The sequence below is a fragment of the Eschscholzia californica genome, unplaced genomic scaffold, assembly GCF_041429995.1.
Source record: "Eschscholzia californica isolate CP2 unplaced genomic scaffold, dmEscCali1.0.p SCAF_6, whole genome shotgun sequence".
NCBI lineage: Eukaryota > Viridiplantae > Streptophyta > Magnoliopsida > Ranunculales > Papaveraceae > Eschscholzia > Eschscholzia californica.
This window is the reverse complement of record NW_028238483.1, coordinates 25,682,715-25,702,768: the sequence shown is the minus strand read 5'-3', so window position 1 is coordinate 25,702,768 and position 20,054 is coordinate 25,682,715. Positions and strand designations below refer to the sequence as shown.

Here is a 20,054-nt window from a genome sequence, read left to right as displayed (position 1 = left end):
CACCACAACTAAAGCACGTTTTCTTGAAAGTGCCTCTAGATTTGGATCTAGATTTCCCGCCCTTTCCCTTTCCCCTTTCATTACTCCTCCCCCTCGTTACAAACAACCCTTGTGCTTGTTCCTTGTCTACTCCACCCGACGCCATACTGCTAGTAGCAACCTTACGAAGGTCATCCGCTAATAGCGAATTTCTCGTCTCTTCCATGGTTAGACTATCACCAACAAGCATCAAAGTTTGAACAAGGTTCTCATAGGATTTAGGTAATGAAAGTAACAATATGAGGGCTTGGTCCTCATCCTCAACCTTAACATCAATATCCTTCAAATCTGAGATAAGCCTGTCAAACCTATTCACATATTCCTGAACAGAAGAACCCTCTTCCATTCTACATGTGAATAATTTGGATTTTAAGTAGACCCGATTCGTTAAAGTTTTCGTCATGAAACTGCTTTCTAGCTTTAACCACACACCCGCCGCCGTTGTTTCTCCGTCTACTAAGAACGCCACGTCCCTCTCAAGACACAACATAATGGTAGCCCGTGCTTCGAGATCTAACTCTTCCCAATCCTCATCTGACATATCTCCTGGTTTCTTTCCCGTCAACGTCTTGTGTAATTTCTGCGAGATTAACAGATTCTTCATCTGCATCCGCCAATAAGAAAAATCGTTTTTCCCATTGAACTTCTCTATCTCATATTTCCCTGATTTGACCGTACCACTTCTCGATCCCATCTTCTCTTCGTTCAATCTCAACAAGGCTCTGATACCAATTGTTATAACTAAAAGTCGCGGAAGCTATCGAACCTATTCTAGAAATTGATCCGACTACGAAAATTAATCGAGAAGTTATGCCAAAACTAAATATGCGAACAGAATTTAACGAGGTTCGGCTTTAAAGCCTACGTCCTCGGGCGAACAAGAAATCTTTATTGAAGGATAGATGAAGACGACTCACACAACCCGCAAGTTCGTTCCAAGATGGTACCGTATAGAAATTAACCTTCTATACTAAATCTTCGACGACCGAGAAATTAAACACCGCTCAAAACTATGAACAAAAATTTTCTCTCTCACTTGCTCTCTCTCTTTAGCTCTCTCTAAAGAAGAGTTGTTGTTGCTTGTGTTGGTGTTGATGTGTTTGAAGCACTCTAAGACCCCCTATTTATATAATAATATAAGCCGAGAATTTAGTAACCAATTTGAAAACCGCCTCCAAAATTGAAACCGCCACAAGCATCTAAACTGCCAATTGCCAAAACCAATTTGCCATCTAAACCGCCTATACCATCTTTTGGAAACTGCCCATCTAAGCCGCCTATACCATCTTTTGGAAACTGCCTCTTACACATTTGATGTAGTAATATTGTTTGTATACTTTGGATACGCATATAATAGATCTAAAATATTGAATAAACAAATTCAAATTCGACTGTATTATATGATATCTATAAAAATGACTGGAAAAGGAGTACGATGCAAAGATCAAAGGACAAAATGTTAGTTTATTTGATCTTTAATTAACTTTTATTTTAATAACAGAGAAAAAATTTAATTGAAAAACAAAATTTAAATTGACAGTATATATGTTTATTCAGTGTGAATAGTATGAATTTATCTCTTGGTTGCGAAAGTTTGTGGTCTTCTTTATCAAACTAAAGTTCCATTTCAAATAGAGAAATTTGGACAAGACTGCATTTACTAATACTTTTTTTGTTTGATAAGAACTCAAGAATCATTACATTATTACATGACACTGATACATCAATATATTACATCATGAATTGAATAAGTTCAATAACTATCATTTTAAAAATATCTTGGGCTCTAAAGGTCATAAAAGACCTTTAAGACCATATATAGGGTCCGAGAACTCATTTATTTTACCTTATATAGACTCAAATTCCATAAATCATGGATTTTTTTACTTCCATGGGAAACAGACTTGAGATTTCCGGTATGCAGAGCGGGCGTTCAAACACTACATCAAGTGGTGGTGGAATTTTACTTAATTTTTTACAAGTTACCGAACTACCCAAAGTATCACCCAGCTAATGTAGAATTTTAGAATTTTGACATCAGTCTTAAATAAATTGAAGTTAAAAAACAACTAAATGACTTTGTTAATTGAGATTAAGAATCCAATATGTGACGCCCATGCTTTAACAACTATCTATATTTTTCCTGCTTTAGACACCTCAGACCTAAACCCATAGGAACAAGATTTTGTTTTGGCGAAGCTCCACGAGCCCAACCAAAAGGCCTCGACGCTTACTAAGCTTGAGCATTCACCTATATCTCATGATCCAGACACTCTCGCGAGCGATGTGGGACTATCACAAACTCCCACCCTCGGCGAAGAGTCGCCCTCGATTCTGATACCACTTATGGCACTCTTAGCCTTAGCAATATCGATATTGTCTCCGCTTAGACACCCCATGCCCAAACTCAGACTATCACATACTAAACCACTTTCTTACCGATAGCAAAATAGTGTAAGGTAAACTCATGTTTAAGAAGCACGTCACTAAAAAATGCATGGGTCACAAGGCTCACAGTCAGATAGAGTTAAATCCTATATTAAAACAAGCCATCATGCTACCTGGAGATACGTCTGGTAGTCTATTTCTTATTGGGATTTGATAAAGATCAACTGATCTCTTTTGAAGGTGACATAGTAATAATTCCACATCAATTGTGCGAGAATTGTGCGAGCATTGGAAGCCTGGACTATAGGTGCATGGTAACAACACTGACGGTCACTTAGCCAACCTTTTAGATTGAATACAGTCACTAAGCTAGTCACCTCACCTCTCTTTCTTACCCGCGCTGACAACCTTTCTTTCTCGCTCGGCCTAATAGAGTTGCGCTTTCTTAGTACACTGCTTTTCACTTAAGCTTATGTCAGAGATCTTTTGAGTGTGAACTCGTTAAGTGTTTTAGGTATGAAAAACACTCTGTAGACTTGGGTTGGGTATGGATTAATCATATTTTTACATAGGTCATGGCTTTGGGAATACAAAATAAAAATTCAGGATACAATAGTTTTGGTGGGAAATATTTTCTCAAACCCTCACAACCTCTTTTTTTTTTTGTTCTAGATAGGAATCCTTTGTGATTCCCCTTCGTCCGGGTTTTTGCTGGTAAAGGAGAACTAGATAAAAAGAAGTTACCAGAGAGAAAGAAAGTGGTCCGGCGAGAGAGACGAGAATCAGAAGTGATGGTGGTGGCTACCACTGCCTACCGGTTTTCGACAGTGGTGGTAGTGAGAGGAGGTGGGGAGTAACAAGAAGAGTAGAGAAAAAACTGAGAACAATCCGATTTTTCCACCCAAAAGGGCTTTTGTTTCTCCGAAAATAGGTTGTTTCCCCAAAACACCCCCCTTTTACCTAGGGTAACAACGGAACAACTGAAAAAACGGTAAAACGGCATTTCTGTAGAGAACATTCTTTTAACTGTATTTCCCTCTCTTTTTTAATTTCAGCTTCTCTTTCCCGGTTCCCCCCTAAAACCCTAAAATGAAATGAACAATCACGTCGACAAATCTCTTTCTCTCAGTATCTCGGATGTTTTTCGAGCTTTCATGGCGAAGAACTATTCCCTTTCGTTTTCTCTCTCTAAAATCCGTTCGTTACATCTCTTACGAAGAAAATCTCGTCAAAAAGACTATGAACTCTATCTACCTAAACCTCTCCAAGGACGAGTCCTACCAGGATTTCTCCCAGAAATTAGCAGATTCCATGAAATCTTGTGGAAATCTTCGTTCATTATTACTTGCTGACACGATACATGCTCACTTGATCAATACTGGCTTCATAGCTGCTGTTTTCCTTCAAAATCATCTTCTTAATATGTACTCAAAATGTGGTTCAATTAATGATTCTTGCAAGGTTTTTGAGGAAATTGATAGCCCAAATGTTTTTAGTTGGAATACAATGATTAGTGGGTTATCGGATTCTGGGAGAATGGAGGAAGCAAGACGACTGTTTGATAAAATGCCTGAGAGAGATTGTGTTTCTTGGAATTCTATTATGTCTGGCTATTTTCAAAATGGGCAATCTGAAGAAACTATAAAGGTTTTCTTTTTATTGCTTAGAGATTTTAGTTGCAACCCAGATCCATTTTCCTTCTCCTGTGTGATGAAAGCTTGTGGTAATCTTCGATTGCTTGATTTGGCGTTCCAGTTGCACGGCCTTGCTAAGAAAGTTGATTTTGGAGAAGACCCATATGCTGAAGTTTCTGTACTTGATATGTATATTAAATGTGGAGCTATGGGTTTCGCTGAAAAAGTCTTTCATCGGATACAAAATCCGAGTTTGTTTTGTTGGAATAGTATGATTGACGGGTATTCTAAATTATCAGATATAGATCGTGCAGTTGATTTGTTTGGTCAAATGCCTGAACGAGATGTTGTTTCGTGGAATATGATAATTTCAATGTTGTCTCGACATGGGTTCGTATCAGATGCATTTTCTATGTTTATGGATATGTCGGTTTGCGGGTTCAGACCAAATTCAACGACTTATTCTAGTGTCCTGAGTATGTGTGGAAGTTTAGTTTATCTTGAATGGGGTAGGCACTTGCATGGTCGGATTCTTAAATTGGAAGGAACTCTGGATGTTTATACTGGTAGCAGTTTGATTGATATGTATGCAAAATGTGGAAAGTTAGAAGCTGCCAGAAGAGTATTTGATAAGTTACCAGAAAGAAATGCAGTGTCTTGGACTTCTTTAATTGGGGGCTTAACTGAATTTGAGCATGAAGAAGAAGCTTTTGTATTATTTAATCAAATGAGAGAGACATCAGTTGCCCTGGACCAGTTTACATTTGCTTCTATTCTACGAGCTTGTTCAAGTAAAAAGTATATGGGATTCGGAACACAAATCCATGCTCATTCGATTAAATTTGGACTTGAATCTGTGGTTCCCGTAAACAATGCTCTTATTACGATGTACTCTAAGTATGATGACCTTCAGAATGCAAACCGTGTTTTCCGATCAATGCCTATAAGAGATGTAATATCATGGACAGCGATGATCACTGCATTTTCTCAGATAGGTGATGTTGAAAATGCACGTAGATATTTCAGTGAGATGCCAGATAGAAATGTCATAACATGGAACTCCATGTTAGCTGCATATATACAGCATGGTTATTGGGAAGAAGGTCTGAAACTGTATAAAGTTATGCTAAGAGAAGAAGGTATTCGTCCAGATTGGATAACTTATGCTACTATATTAAGTGCTTGTGCTGAATCTGCAGCAGTTCGACTTGGTAACCAAGTCTTTGCTCGATCTTCAAAAGTTGGTATTGATTATAATGTTTCAGTTGCTAATGGTATTATTACCATGTACGCTAAATGTGGACGGATAGAGGAAGCACAAAAGGTTTTTGATTCAATTGGTAATAAGGATCTCGTTTCTTGGAATGCAATGATTACAGGATATGCTCAAAACGGCCAAGGAAGAAATGCTGTTCAAATTTTCGAAGATATGTTGAAATCAAACATTTCACCAGATTATATTAGTTATATTGCTGTATTGTCAGGTTGTAGTCACTCAGGACTCGTATCAGAAGGAAAATACTACTTTGACTCCATGACGAAAAACCATGGTATATTACCTACTACCGAGCACTTCGCTTGTATTGTTGATCTTCTCGGACGAGCTGGGTTATTAGAGGAAGCAAAGAAGGTAATTGATGAGATGCCAACTGAACCAAGCTCAGGTGTTTGGGGAGCTTTTCTTGGTGCTTGCCGTATCCATGGTCATACTAAGTGGGCAGAAGTTGCAGCTAAGCATCTATTTGAGTTGGATCTAGTAGATTCGGGTAGTTACGTTTTGCTGGCTAACACATATGCAGAAACAGGGGACTTGGACAGTGTTGCAAAAGTAAGGAAACTGATGAGAGAGAAACAAATTCATAAGAACCCGGGTTGTAGTTGGATTGAGGCAGGAAATGGGGTACATGTGTTTACCGTAAATGATACTAGTCACCCACAAATTAATGATGTTCATAAAATGTTGGAGGAGATTATGAAGAAAATAGAAGATACAGGCAAATATGAGAAAAACGACAGTTCAGGTCGATCTCGAAGTTATCATAGTGAGAAGCTTGCAGTAGCTTTTGGATTAATATGCTTACCTGCTTGGATGCCAATCCATGTAATGAAGAACCTTAGGATCTGCACTGATTGTCATATTGTGATAAAGTTGATATCTTTAGTTACTGGCAGACTTTTGATTGTTCGGGATGCAAATCGTTTCCATCATTTCAGTAACGGAATTTGCTCTTGTGGAGATTACTGGTAAATGAAACCTTGAGAAGGCTGATAACATGTCTTTTGCCAATATAAGGTAAGCCAAATTAGTCTGAGTAGTACTATCAACGTTTTTTTATTTCATGGAATAAGTTTGATAGGGAAAAAGTATTCAAATAAGCAAATAATAGTTTAAATCCAAGTAAACTAATATACATGTCGAAAAACGAGAACAGATTTAGGTTTCCTCATATCTATGGCTGTTTGGGATTCTTTATATCTGGATTTCTCATCGGCTTGAGCCACATATCGGCCATTATCCGTGAAGATATGCTCCACAGTGTATCTTGACCCTTTGCTTGCACGTGTCTCCCTTTCTTCCCTGCTTTTGCCAATCCATAAGCTACCAACCACTGCATCGCAGTTAGCCGCTGCTTTTCCGCATCCCATGCACGATTCTTTCCCCTCGTGCTCACCTTCAAACCTCCAACATGTAAACTCGCAACTTTGAATCTCTCCTCATCTTTTCCCCATGTGGGATTTTCACAAATAGCGTGAACCAAAACAATCATTGGGCCTCCAACTGCCTCATATCTCCTTAGTGGATCCCTTAGTTGAACGACTAATGATATCGTTACAGTTCCAAGATTTCCTGGTTCACCTTCAATGATTCGCTCTCCGCCTTCCAACCAATTATCAAGTTGAGTGGCAGACGCTAAGGGGCGATTAGGGTCTTTCCCACCAGTATCAACCAGCTTTCCCGCCAGTGGATAAACTTCAAAAGGTGCTTCTTCTTCTGCAATCCCTGCCTGAATCTTTAGAGCTTCAATTGCCATGGCCTCAATCTTTTGCATCGAAAATGCTAGAATTTCGTCCACTGTCACTGGATCTCCACTTATGTTCCAAATTCCTGTAGAAATCCTCTCTTTCCTGCCTGCACTCATTGCCGATGCCATGTTTTTTACTGTCGAGATGGTTCTAGCAGCACTTGAGCTAGCGCCTTCTTTGCTCCTTCCTTGGATAATTGCGGACGCTATTCCCTCAAAGGCTATCTGTTCAGCAGTTTTTCCAATCAGTTCATCCATGGGCATGTAAGATAAGATTTCTGAACTCAGTTCTTCAAGTCCTATGGCTGCCATTCTCTGAAACACCTCAAACCCACTAAGAGATTTCTGAGATGGAAGAATCAATTGTTTAGAAATCTGCATCGCCAATTTTGGAGTTTCCTTTCTTAATACTTCAATGTCAAAAGGGTTTACTGCTGCCATGTATCCTCCATCTCTAGTCTGAACTATACAACCCAAGCCCTTACCCAGATCTGGCAAGAAGACCTTGGATTCAGTCTCAGTGTCTCCTTTGACTCCTCCTGCCTCGAGAGTAGGAATTTCTGGCTGATCTAGTTGGAACTGGTTACCTTCTGCTTCAAGCATTTGAAGAAACTCCATTGTTATGTTCTCTTCAGCTGCATCTAATTTTTGTGAGTCAGTTTCTTCATCTGCTTTAACAGAACTTTCGTCTATCATCATAGATTCAAGAGCTTTGATCTGCTGAGCAATTGAATCGAGCTCAGTTAATCTTGTCAGATGAACTTGATCATGAACAACTTCCTTTACAATCTCGCTGGAAGCAGATTTTTCATCATTTTCATCGTCATTCTCTTCTTCTGCATCACTTTTCGCTTGAATCTCTATACCTTTATCTTCAACTTCAAAATCTGGAAATTCAATTTCTTCTATCTTTGATTCAGGTTCTTCAGATTTCTGAACAGATGGCGAGCTTGAAGGACCTGGAGCTGGCTCATCTAGATTAAAGTCATCAATTCCATGAAAATCAGTTGCCGTCACCCCTGTTTTCGAAGACACCGAGGCTTCTGTTCTGCTTTTCATCTTTGGACTTGGAACACTGAACGAGGATTTGGATTGCTTTCGAGCGAATAGAGACGAAGAACCCTTACTTCCACCTGATTTTAATCCCTCGGCTTGGTTATAAATACCCAAACCTCCATCTTTCTCCATGATCTGAAACCCTAATTTCAGAACAAGCTCTGCTCCTTTAGCCTTTCCTGACAGATTAAAGCTTGTATCCCATGTTCGAACCCGTTCACCTTCTAAGTTTTTCTCCAAGGATTCTTGAATAAGAAGGCTTAAATCAACACTGCTCTTTCCAAAATCAAGCTCTTCAGCATCAACAGCAAAGACATATATTAAAAACGGGCGAGGCTCAAATTTCGTAAGTTTACCATTTCCACTGCTGCAATAAACGTGACACCTGACAAAAAGTGTTTCTTCGAAATCTGCTGCTCCTTGCATTACCCTTGCCGGCATAGTCTGAACAGCTCCATCTCTAGTTTCCTTCTTCCTCACACAAACAGAAAGACGGAGCCCATTCATAGATGCCGGAAGATCTTGAACAGTAACAACTTCAACAGAGAACAAACAGCTCAACTTCTGCATTCCAATATGTGAAATAACTCGAATTGGTTTCCAATTCCATATTCCTTTCTTTTCTGTCTTTTCATCTACCATCTTACTATCTTGCTTACCAGACGAAACCTTTCCTCGCTCCACCCGCTTCTCCTCTTCTTGATCATCAAGCTTGGGTCTAGAACGCCATGGAGACATCGACATTCTCCTTGAACGGGGTTTTTCAACTTTCTCTTCATGTCTAGCTATTACAATTGGATCAGTAGACGACACAGGAGGAATTGAACTTCGAGGAAGAGCAAGAGAGTTAGTTCTTCGAGAACTAGTACTAGAAGTATGAGTTTGGTAGATGGATTGACTTAACGATTCAAGTTCTTCCAAGATTTGAGGATTGGACTTCCTCCTTCCGCTCCCCATTGAATCATCTGCCATTGATAACCTAAATATGAACAAGACAAATGTTGCAGAAACTAGTAATGGGTATTACTGAAATTTGAGTTTGTTGCAGAAAGAGGAAAAGAAGCAAACAAGGAGATAAGGGTTTGGGAAGAGTTGGTTGTATCCTGAGGTGGAGAATAAAACAATGGTGGAAGGAGATTTTGGATAATAATGGGTGGAGAAGGAGAGACATGGAAGTGATAAAGGTCTTTCAAGTTGGCATTTTTGTTTGGTAATGAAGAAAGAGACAGATTTTGAAAGAGAAATTAAAGATCAGTCTGAGAGGCAAAACTGAGCTGGAGTTAGAAACTTATGATGATTTGGTGTGAAGGGAATGTTAGTTAGATTCTTTTACTGATTTTGTACTATCATGCAATTTATAGCTGGTCTCTCTCTCTCTCTCTCTCTCTCTCTCTCTCTCTCTCAACATGTTTCTTGTGCTGCCAAATTTCATTGTTTCAGGGGGTGGAATTAAAAAGTGTTATTTTCCAAGTGGCCCTTAAAGTATGACCATTTTCTCGCTTAGCCTCCTAAATTAGGAAAAATGTCGAGAGACCCCTTTCAAAATTTCTAATGTAATGGTTTATAAGTCAAACAACTTTTCAATATTGTCTTTTCCTTCTTTATTTCTGGTTTACTCCTTTATATTTCTCACTGTTCACTTTTCATCGTCATCTCTTTCTTTCTCTCGAGGAGAACCTCCATTAACGGAGGTTCTAAATTTTTTTTCTTTAATTTTGAAATTAAAAAGAAAAAAAGTAGTAAATTCTTCTCTTTTCCTTTTCCTCGGTCAACTACGAGGATCTCCATTAATTAAAAGAAACTGAAAAAACAAAAGTTTGATTATGAACACAAAGCAAGTAGGCATGTGTTGGAATGGGTATGTTTGTAATAGGAACTGAAATAAACAAGTATAAAGTTGATGTAATAGGAACTGAAATAAACGTTGTTTGTAATAGGATCTCCATTGGAGGTGCTTTTAAGAAAATGAGTGACATGGACTGAAATAAACAAGTATAAAGTTTCTTTTGATGAGATAAACAAGTATAAAGTTGATGTTTGGTTTTGAATTAATTGAAACGCGTATTCAAATTTTTAAGTTGGGTATATAGTGGAAAAAACTAACCGGTTGATGCTATAAATTTTTTTTTTTTGTGGTTCACAAAAAGAGTTAGAATTTATCCCCCGATAAATAGATGATATTTTTCAACAAAAAAAAATACAATTGAGCATATAATCTCCTAAAGAGGGTACTACCTCTTTCTTTCTTTCTTTCAAACTTTCTTATGATCTTGACATCTTGGTTTAGACCGATAATAAAGTCCTTTCAACAAAACAAAAGATAATCTAAAGTCGCTACAATTATACTACCTTTTCTTTTCTTCAACAATCTTTTGAACAACTTTATATAATACGTGTTAGTATTTATTCAAATGAATTACAAGTGTCATAATTTAACTATAAGTTAATCAAATGTTTTTGAAGACAAATTAGTAGAACGAGGAGAAACACCATTTTAGCTTCGAAGGAGTATAAACATATCCTCCAATGATCTCAAGTACATTTAGCATTTGAAAAAAGTGATCATTGACTTGAGTTAACGTGCTATAGATTATTCCATCATATTGTAATATGGGGGTTCTTAAACACATCCTCTAGTGATCACGTTATTAATATGTTTAGTTTTTAACTAATTATTGAGTTAAAAATTAGAAAAATGTCTCTTTGTCCGACTATTATTTTGTTCGAATCTCGACAAGAGTATGTGTCCAATAAACATTCTTTCTGTCAAGACATATACAAAATCAACCGTTTTTATTTTCGAATAACCCTTTCTCTGCTATGACTGATTTTTTCCCTCTAAATGGACAGTTGATTCATATTTAGACATTCCTGGAGAGTTGATTCATGCTTACGACTAAAAGTAGGTTTGTGTGTTTGTACTTTGTAGAATGTTATATTTATTGTACATTTCTCATAGGCCTGAGGTATAGGAGATCAATATTTAGCAAAGACAGTGCATTAGATAGGGAGAGTATTCTTTTTAGAATAGGGAGAGATAAACACTATTTTCTAAAATATCCCAACTTTAAACTTTGGTCCCCCCCTCAAACTATTTTCGACCAAAAAATATAGAAGGGAGAAAAATCATTTTCGACCAAAAACCAGTTTGTCGATCAAAGGGAGAGAAGAGAGATAAACACCCTCACAACTTGTTCAACCAAAAGAGAGAAAAAAAACCCCTAAATATGTTCGTTTCGATCAAAGAGAGAGAGAGAGAGATAAAGATGGAAACCTAAACCTAGATGACGAAGACAACACTCATCTCCATAGAGGGGTTTGTAATTCTTGTTATTGCTTGATTTTTCCATAGTTTTTTAGTGTTTTAACACTGATTAAAGTAACTTTTGAAGATTCATAAAAGAAAATTCTCTTAGCATAAATAAAAATTCATGAATGAAAATAGTGAAAATTTTCATCTAGAACAACTGAAAATTTTAACAAATTTCGTCCAGAGCAGATGAAAAAACAGAACAATTTCAGCTGGCTCGGCCGAAATTTATTATTTTTTTCAGCGGACCTGGCCGAAATTTGTTGTCTTTTTCAGCCACCCCGTTTGAAATTTGTTGTCTTTTTCAGTAGACCCAACTGAAAATCCTTTACGAAACAAAAACGACCTAAAACCCTAAAACTTTTGTTCAACCATAGAGGAAGACAAGAAAATGATTTTTCTTTACCTGAGACATATTATCTTCATTATATATGTCTTTGTTTAAGTCAATATCAAGTCGATGTCCTCGTTTAAGACGTTGGTTTCGTTTAAGTCGATGTCTTCGTTTAAGTCGATGAACTCTTCTTTCTTGATGTAGGTTGTCTCCTTCATTAATTGTGGTTCCTCATCCATGAGATCATGAGGCATCATTTAAAACTTAAAACTAAAACTCTAGTGATGGTAAACTTTGCAAGATTTTTATATTAATGGTGATGTTGATAGCAGTGGCGAGGCCAGGATTTATAGTATGTGGGGGCACATTTAGTACCAATAAAAAATTAAATAACAAGATAAAATCATGTATATTAATTCTAGTAATATCATTGATTCTCTCTCTCTCTCTCTCTTTCTCTCTTGTGACCGTTAAGGATAATGGTTGTGATGGTAGTGGTTGCAATTGATATCTCTAGTGCACGACTCTAGTTGTGCACCCTCATTGATAAGACGTTAACGATGATAATATTATAATGGTAGCATTTTACTAACATGTAGACGCGTCTATATATAGTTGGTCAACGAAGTCCCAACTGAAATTTCAATGAGTTTTAACCGATTTGCTCTTTGTAATCCAAAGAGACATTATTGGTTACATCAGTAGGATCTTACAGTCGTGTAAACACATCCACTAGTTTCGCTTGACATTTTGATGTGTTCTTCACTAACAAACATTTCGCATAGCCAGTGAGACGCTACTGATGGTTAGCACAACCTCTTATTGTTGGTAGCTTACCTGATCAAAAAGTCACGTCCACAACCTATTGACTGAAACCCTACCATAGAGAGAAAATGAGAGATGCAACTGGACGAGACCTAATCATTGGCCACCAGCGTTCATTGATGGAGAAAAAATTTGGTATGTGCAACTAACAATTGATTTTGTCTTAGTCAATTTACACAGTAAATTATGACGTACATGCGTACGGAAAACAGGATTAATGACTTCACTTGGACTTTTATGTAATGACTTATAGTTGATGGGCTTAAATTATATGTTCTTAAAATAGATAACTCCAATTCAATTTTAATATCACACTTGTAACCAAAGGGAGGAAAGTAAATGCACTTGTTAGGTACACTCACATCCAGAGGTATTTTATGTTTTAAGTTAAAGGAGCTAGGAGTGTAGATAACAAGATGTGTGAGTGCACTTACCATCATCACCATTGGGATGTGGGGGCATGTGCCCCCACATGTCCCTTACTGCCATCCCCCCTGGTTGATAGTAGTGACAATATTAAGGTTGGGTTGTTTAAGTGAGAGAAAACTACACGTGAATAGAATATTAAATTTATTATTAATTTTAATTAAAGTCTTTATATTTTAGCACTATTTACTAAATGATCCTTGTAACACCCTCCTTAAACTAATTTAGTAAAGGAAGAGCAAATGTACACTACTTTTACTAAATGTTGCTCTTCCTGTGCCAAAGGCCTTCTAGAACACGACATAGTGCCAGCCTAGAAGAACTAGTTGGATTATGACTAGTTGAGTTACATGACTTGTATCAAGTAACCCTAATGGCAAAATAATATCATGTGAAAATCTATGGTTATTAAGCTCTAAATCAACCATCAACTTTAATAAGTAAAAGGAATAGACAGATCAATTTTAGTAAGTTTTCTTGAATGAAGTACAAAATGACAAGACTTTCAAGGAAAGAGGGATGAAAGATCCTCTTCTTCCTAACTGTTTTCCATTTCAACAGATCTTCAACTTTCTTCTTCTATCTTAGCTGGTAAGAACACATCCCTTTCTTTCTCTCTCTCTCTAACTATTTATTCTTCTTTGATCTTTCCTTCTTTCTTTGTTGTTCAAACTGTAATCACCCTTTTATTTTAATTTGCAGTTTTTGTGTTGTTTCTTTGAGGAGGAAAGATCTAAATCTATCATTTTGAATCCTGATTTCTTTATTTGCTCTTGAAGTGTTAGGGTTTTGGGTTGATGGGTATTTTCCTTGAATGAGGAAAGATTCTAGTTTTACTTTTTGAGTTGTGTTTATTTGTTTCATGGGCAATTCATGCCGTGGATCTTTTGGAGGAAAAATCATAGAGGGCTTCAACGAGCCCGTAGATCAATCGATTTCGAAACAAAATACGAGTACTTCTGATCATTCTAATTCTGATTGTTCTCCAACTAGTTTGAATTCTCAACAACTAATTGCTGAAGAATTTGGTAAAGAAAACCCTAAAAAGCAGCATAATTTGCCAATGCTTAGCCCAGGAAAGGATACCATGAGGAGAGGGACTGAGAACCATGCTTATTATGTATTAGGTCATAAAACTGAGAATATTCGCGATCTTTACAAGTTAGGTCGAAAATTAGGTCAAGGACAATTTGGTACTACTTATTTGTGTATTGAGAATTCCACTGGGAAAGAATTTGCTTGCAAATCTATATCGAAGAGGAAATTGATTTCTAAGGAAGATGTAGAGGATGTTAGGAGGGAGATTCAGATAATGCACCATCTTTCTGGTCACAAAAATATTGTGTCGATCAAGGGTGCGTATGAAGATCCGTTATATGTTCATATTGTAATGGAGTTATGTGCTGGAGGTGAATTGTTTGATCGGATTATTCAAAGGGGGCATTACAGTGAGAGAAAGGCTGCTGAATTGACAAAGATTATTGTGGGTGTCGTTGAAGCTTGTCACTCACTTGGAGTTATGCATAGAGATTTGAAGCCTGAAAACTTTTTACTGGTTAACAAGGATGATGATTTCTCTCTCAAGGCTATTGATTTCGGACTCTCGGTCTTTTTCAAACCAGGTATAAGTCTCTGATTCTTCCCACCTCTATAATGAAGTATATCATGTTGAAGTTCGATTAATATCATCATTACTTCCATTGAAGTGTTAAAGATGAGAGATATGACCTCCTTTAATCAATTACTTGCCTTTTATGTCTTTGTTCGTCAGCTCTAATTTTGGTGTTGTTATTTCAGGTCAGGTTTTCACTGATGTTGTTGGAAGTCCATACTATGTTGCTCCTGAGGTACTCTGCAAACGCTATGGGCCAGAAGCTGATGTCTGGACAGCTGGAGTAATACTGTACATATTGTTGAGTGGTGTACCACCATTTTGGGCAGGTAATCATGGATCGGCCATGACCCTCTTCTCTGGCCGTCTTTCACTTGGGCCTTTTTTTTAACTTTGTATTGATGGTTTTATTTCTTTGTACTTCAGAAACACAGCAAGGGATATTCGATGCAGTATTGAAAGGAGAAATTGACTTTGATTCTGACCCATGGCCTGTTATCTCTGACAGTGCTAAGGATCTCATCACGAAGATGCTATGCTCGCAGCCTCAAGATCGCTTGACGGCTCATGAAGTATTATGTACGTCATCCTAACCTTTTAAGCTTTCTACTGGGAACTTAATACGGAGTAGTTAGGTTATGGGTAACTTTATCAAGTTACACGTTAAATGGTAAAAATATCCTTAGACCTCAGTACACCTGTTTTTTCCTTATCGGATAGTGTAACTTGACCAGAGGGGTCAAATTGTCATGCGATGTAAATCTCCGTGCACCGCTAACCTTTCTTAAGCAAGTTGACGAATACAATTGCTGCATTGCTTCACTTTTCATATCTTCATTATCCCATTTGCGACTCTAAGTATCAGGTACATATTGGCCAAGGGGTAATATGCCATGTGGGAAATATATTGTGGACAATATAGAAATATAGAATATATGAGACTATTTATCAAATATAGTTACACACTTACACCAATATATAAAATAAGTGGATAATCGGTTAAGAAATTAGCTTATACAGAAAAGTAAGTATGACTAGAAAACTGGTCTTTAGTTGATAATATGCATGCCAAAAAAAATTGGAGGAGCATGATGGTCATTGTTCACTTTTACAATGATTCTCTAGAAAGGGGTTTATCACAGTATTGCGAAGGTTCATTTTGATAAGAGAAAGTGGCGAATCTACGTTTTTCCAGGTAAACTGTGCACAAGCGAACTATATTGACAACACTTTTTGACATTAAGATGTTGGAATAGTTATATTTTTTTATGGATTACAAGCCCATTCTTTGAAGATGACATTAAGATGTTGGTATTCATTACTCTATTTTACCTGGCACATTCTTTGAAGATGACAAATTATGCTCGAAGGGTCATTCCTACGACGGGTTGAGTGACTAATGTGATGATGATCTAAATGAATAGCTTTTCATTTCTGGGTTAACTTATCATATTGACGACCATCACAAAAAAGCCCATTTGAAACTTGTAACTTCATTGTTGTCATCAGCTTAGAACGAATGGTGACTGAGCCCATTCTTACAATTGTTTGGTATGAACAGATAGACCTTTAAGTATGAGCTATTTTTGGTCAGGATAATCTTCATAAAGAGTTAAATAACACCACAACAAAATTAGCCCTTAGATTAATCTTTATAATAAGGGCCTTTATGATGGCCGTTTAAATTTCTTGTTTCGTGAAGTTCCAGCACCTTCTCACTGTACTCTGACATTTTGTACTAACTTCAGGCCATCCTTGGATTTGCGAAAATGGAGTTGCTCCTGACCGTTCACTGGATCCAGCTGTCCTTTCTCGCCTCAAACAATTCTCTGCAATGAATAAATTGAAGAAAATGGCTTTACGAGTAAGAATATGCTTATATCTTTCTTTATAGTGAACCAAATTGGTAGGTTCACAGTTAATCGTTTTGCTTTTTTCTTTTTACACAAAGAAACTTGTTAATTCTTTGAATAATTTAAGACTTCAATGAAGTCTGTGGTCTAGTTAACTTTTTTATTTAATACGAGAAATTCTTAGTTGATGTTATACTAGATGCCTTCAAAAGGAAACTGGGATTATAATGGTAAGACGAGAAGTCGTCCTACTCCTGCATATGCATTATTGTTGGATGTGTTATATTGCAGATTTTATGTTTTTATCTTATTTTCATGACTGAATTTGTATTTGAGGACTGCTCTCCCTTTGCATGTCGCTAATCAATTTTGAATTTGTCTAACTGTAATTGCTTGTTTGAATTTACCTAATGATGATCCTTAGGATATGAAACATTTTAAGCATATTTAATTCTACTATATATATTTCAAAGGTCACAATTTACATGTATGCTGGAACCTTGTTGCACTCTTTTCAATTGAAAAGATAAGTCTCACTATCTTCGGAAATAAGGTTGTTGGATTCTGGAGCTCATGACTATCTGTTATCAGGTAATAGCTGAAAGTTTGTCAGAAGAGGAGATTGCTGGATTGAAGGAGATGTTCAAGTCAATGGACACTGACAACAGTGGTGCTATCACATTTGATGAACTAAAAGCTGGTTTGAAAAGATATGGCTCTAACTTGAAGGAGTGGGAGATTCGTGATCTCATGGATGCTGTAAGTTATCTCCCCCTCTCTCTCCACCCAAATGGAAAAAATGAGTTCTCCTTTTAACATTTTGCCGTTCTGGAAAATGGTGTGTACTGGAGCAGAAAAGCTTTGTTCCAATCTGTTTATTTCATTTCATGCCAGAATAGTTCATTATTGCTTCTCAAAGCGAACAGCGCCATTGTTGTATTATATAAGATTTTTATGCATTTATATATCAGGCCGATGTGGACAACAGTGGGACAATTGACTATGGGGAATTTATTGCCGCAACCGTTCATCTTAACAAGCTAGAACGTGAGGAACATCTGGTTGCAGCTTTTTCATACTTCGACAAGGATGGGAGTGGTTATATTACCGTCGATGAACTCCAGCAAGCTTGTGCAGATCATAACATGGTTGATGTTTTCATTGAAGACATCATTAAGGAAGTGGATCAAGATAATGTGAGTAATGAACTAATGATACTGAAATTTCAGACTTACTCCTTCAAGTCAGTGTTATAGTTATTGCCCAAAGTGTACTTTCCAAATTTCTAACTGGGTCTTTTATCATTCTTTCCGTTTTTGAATCTATTTACCAAAATAAGACTAGGACCTTATTTATTTAGATTCCATTTTGGGGATTATTCTCAATTTTGTGTTTGATCATTTGATGTTTGTGTATCAGGATGGGAGGATTGACTATGGTGAGTTTGTCGCTATGATGACGAAGGGTAATGCAGGAGTTGGAAGGAGAACCATGCGGAACAGTCTCAACATCAGTATGAGAGGTGCACCTGGTGGAGCTCAATAGTCTTTTGTCATGCATTCATCTTGTACAGGTATTGTATTTTTGCCTCCTCGAACTAAAGTAGAATTTTCAGAAAGGATTGAATTTTCTAGTGGCGGCGAATATGTGGAATTTGGGATGTAGAAACATGTCATGCATGTGTAGCCATGTCATCCCATCATCAAACTGCTTCACTCGGGAAATTGCTAGTCACTTAGAGTTTTGCTCAGTCTTACTCAAAGCATTGTTAATTCAAATCAGTAGGATATTCCAAAACCATTGATAAAAGTATGTCGTCCGAGTAATGCCACATCAGCTAAGACTGAGTAAAAGGAGGCAGAAGCATTTTCCTATTGGGTTAATGGTTTAGTTAAACTCTGGTTTCTCATAGTAGCAACTATAAGCAATTCAACAACAATATAAAAACTGTAATAGCTTCACTTTAATAACTTTTTGGAAAGATCATCTGCTATGTCCTTAGCTTGTGCTAATTTGATACATTATTTCTTTTTATGATGGCAGGTCGTAGATCAAGGCCAAAATAGAGGAATTGGAGACGTCAGACTTAAAAAGGAAGTTTCATTCTTCTTCAACTCTGAAGCCTTGAGAGGTATGTTAACTAAGGTTCAGTTGACAGGCCTGTGGTTGAGAACTGTAATTCTGCTGCTTTGATTTTTCGGGTAAAATTAATAGCCTTGAGAGATTGTGTTGTTGTATGATTTATCTTCTTCAGTTTTTCCGTTCACGTGTTTGTTTCCTGCTGTGATTTGGAGCTTGCATATTCAAATTTTCTATGATGTAATTGTGATCTGTCTTTATGAAATTAGGTAATGACAATGTATAACAAATTTCCACTATGTAATTAGCGTTTGTATTCCAATCGGCATGTTGCGATGATAGATTGGTTCTTTACATGTTGTATAATTGTTGTAAGTTTGTGCGACCAATAGTCAGTTACTGTATTCTACCATCAAATAAATTAGATGTTGCACGCCATCTCCTATTGAAAGAACCAAGTACTAGAGGGGACGTTCAACCATCGCTTAACTACAATGATTATGACTTATTTCATGAGAATAATCTCCAAGTGCTTATTGTAGGAGTTATGATTATAATTCATGCTTATTGTAGGATTCAAACTGATCCCAGAACTACATATAAACAGGCATGAATCTTAATTAAATCAAAACTCCAATTCAATTAGAACTTTCTAGGTAAGGAAGGCAAGAAATGCGAAGGAACTTTAACTTGAAGTTAGGTGCTCAACCTTAAAGATGGACAAAGTTATATCTAGCCAACATTTTACATCCTAAACTTCATCTTCTTCACCACTACCACAACATCCGACCACCATCAACACCAATTTTCTCCTCCTGTCTCCTTCGGCGAGAAGAATGATCTCTTTTGCTGTAATCCTCCCAACGTCTGAAAAAAGAGAGTCGATCCTCTTCATCTAGAACATATAATAAATAAAGAGTTTGAGAGAGATAAATGGTGGAAGTGGTGGTGGTTGTAGGTTTTGGTGGAAGGTGGTGATAAGAATGATGAAGTTTTAAGAGGTAAAACATAAACATGTCGATTTTAAGGTGAAAATTGAAGTGAACCTGCTGATGGACCAATGTGCTGCCTTTAACTTGTTCAAACCTTTCTCAATTATTGAACCAGTTCTTCTAACCTCGAGTGACCCAATATTGTGACTATTTTACCCTTTACAGGTTCATTCCTCTTCAAGAGGGAGCTAGGGTATAAACGGAACTTGGGGATTTCAGGATCGTTTTCCCAAATTTTATAAGCGAAGTGTCCTGAGTCAAGGCGAGGAGAGGGTTAGGACGAAGAACGAACAAGAGAGAGAAAGAGAGAGAGAGTTGAAATGGCGTTCATGAGAGGAGAACCATTGGTGGCGAAGCTGGCAGCCCTGGCGAAATACGGCGTCCTTCCAGGAGCAATGATCGCTGCTATGATCTACTCCCCGCAACAAGACCCTAACAAGAAAGATCAATCCAAGTAGTTAGTTTTCATCTTTTTCAGGTTTC

At 37.2% G+C, this 20,054-nt stretch overlaps 2 protein-coding genes and 1 pseudogene across 3 annotated transcripts; 2 read left to right on the top strand and 1 right to left on the bottom strand.

The window, feature by feature from the left end:
- The first annotated feature begins 3,564 nt into the window (after positions 1–3,564).
- On the top strand, positions 3,565–9,744 carry LOC147532893 (putative pentatricopeptide repeat-containing protein At3g11460, mitochondrial pseudogene; annotated as a pseudogene). Its single transcript, XR_015227191.1, has one exon. The product of XR_015227191.1 is annotated as a putative pentatricopeptide repeat-containing protein At3g11460, mitochondrial pseudogene (transcript).
- Positions 6,378–9,112, bottom strand: PMI1 (plastid movement impaired1). Its single transcript, XM_086645249.1, has one exon. It carries the CDS (start codon positions 9,110–9,112, stop codon positions 6,512–6,514), a length of 2,601 nt encoding a protein of 866 aa, XP_086501375.1. The 3' UTR covers positions 6,378–6,511.
- A 3,493-nt stretch (positions 9,745–13,237) lies between the features above and the next one.
- On the top strand, positions 13,238–18,901 carry LOC147532892 (calcium-dependent protein kinase 26-like). Its single transcript, XM_086645250.1, has 9 exons — positions 13,238–13,626; positions 13,738–14,657; positions 14,833–14,976; positions 15,074–15,226; positions 16,396–16,511; positions 17,092–17,259; positions 17,472–17,696; positions 17,920–18,073; positions 18,544–18,901. Exons 2-8 carry the CDS (start codon positions 13,898–13,900, stop codon positions 18,043–18,045), a joined length of 1,692 nt encoding a protein of 563 aa, XP_086501376.1. The 5' UTR covers positions 13,238–13,626; positions 13,738–13,897; the 3' UTR covers positions 18,046–18,073; positions 18,544–18,901.
- The last annotated feature ends 1,153 nt before the right edge of the window (positions 18,902–20,054 follow it).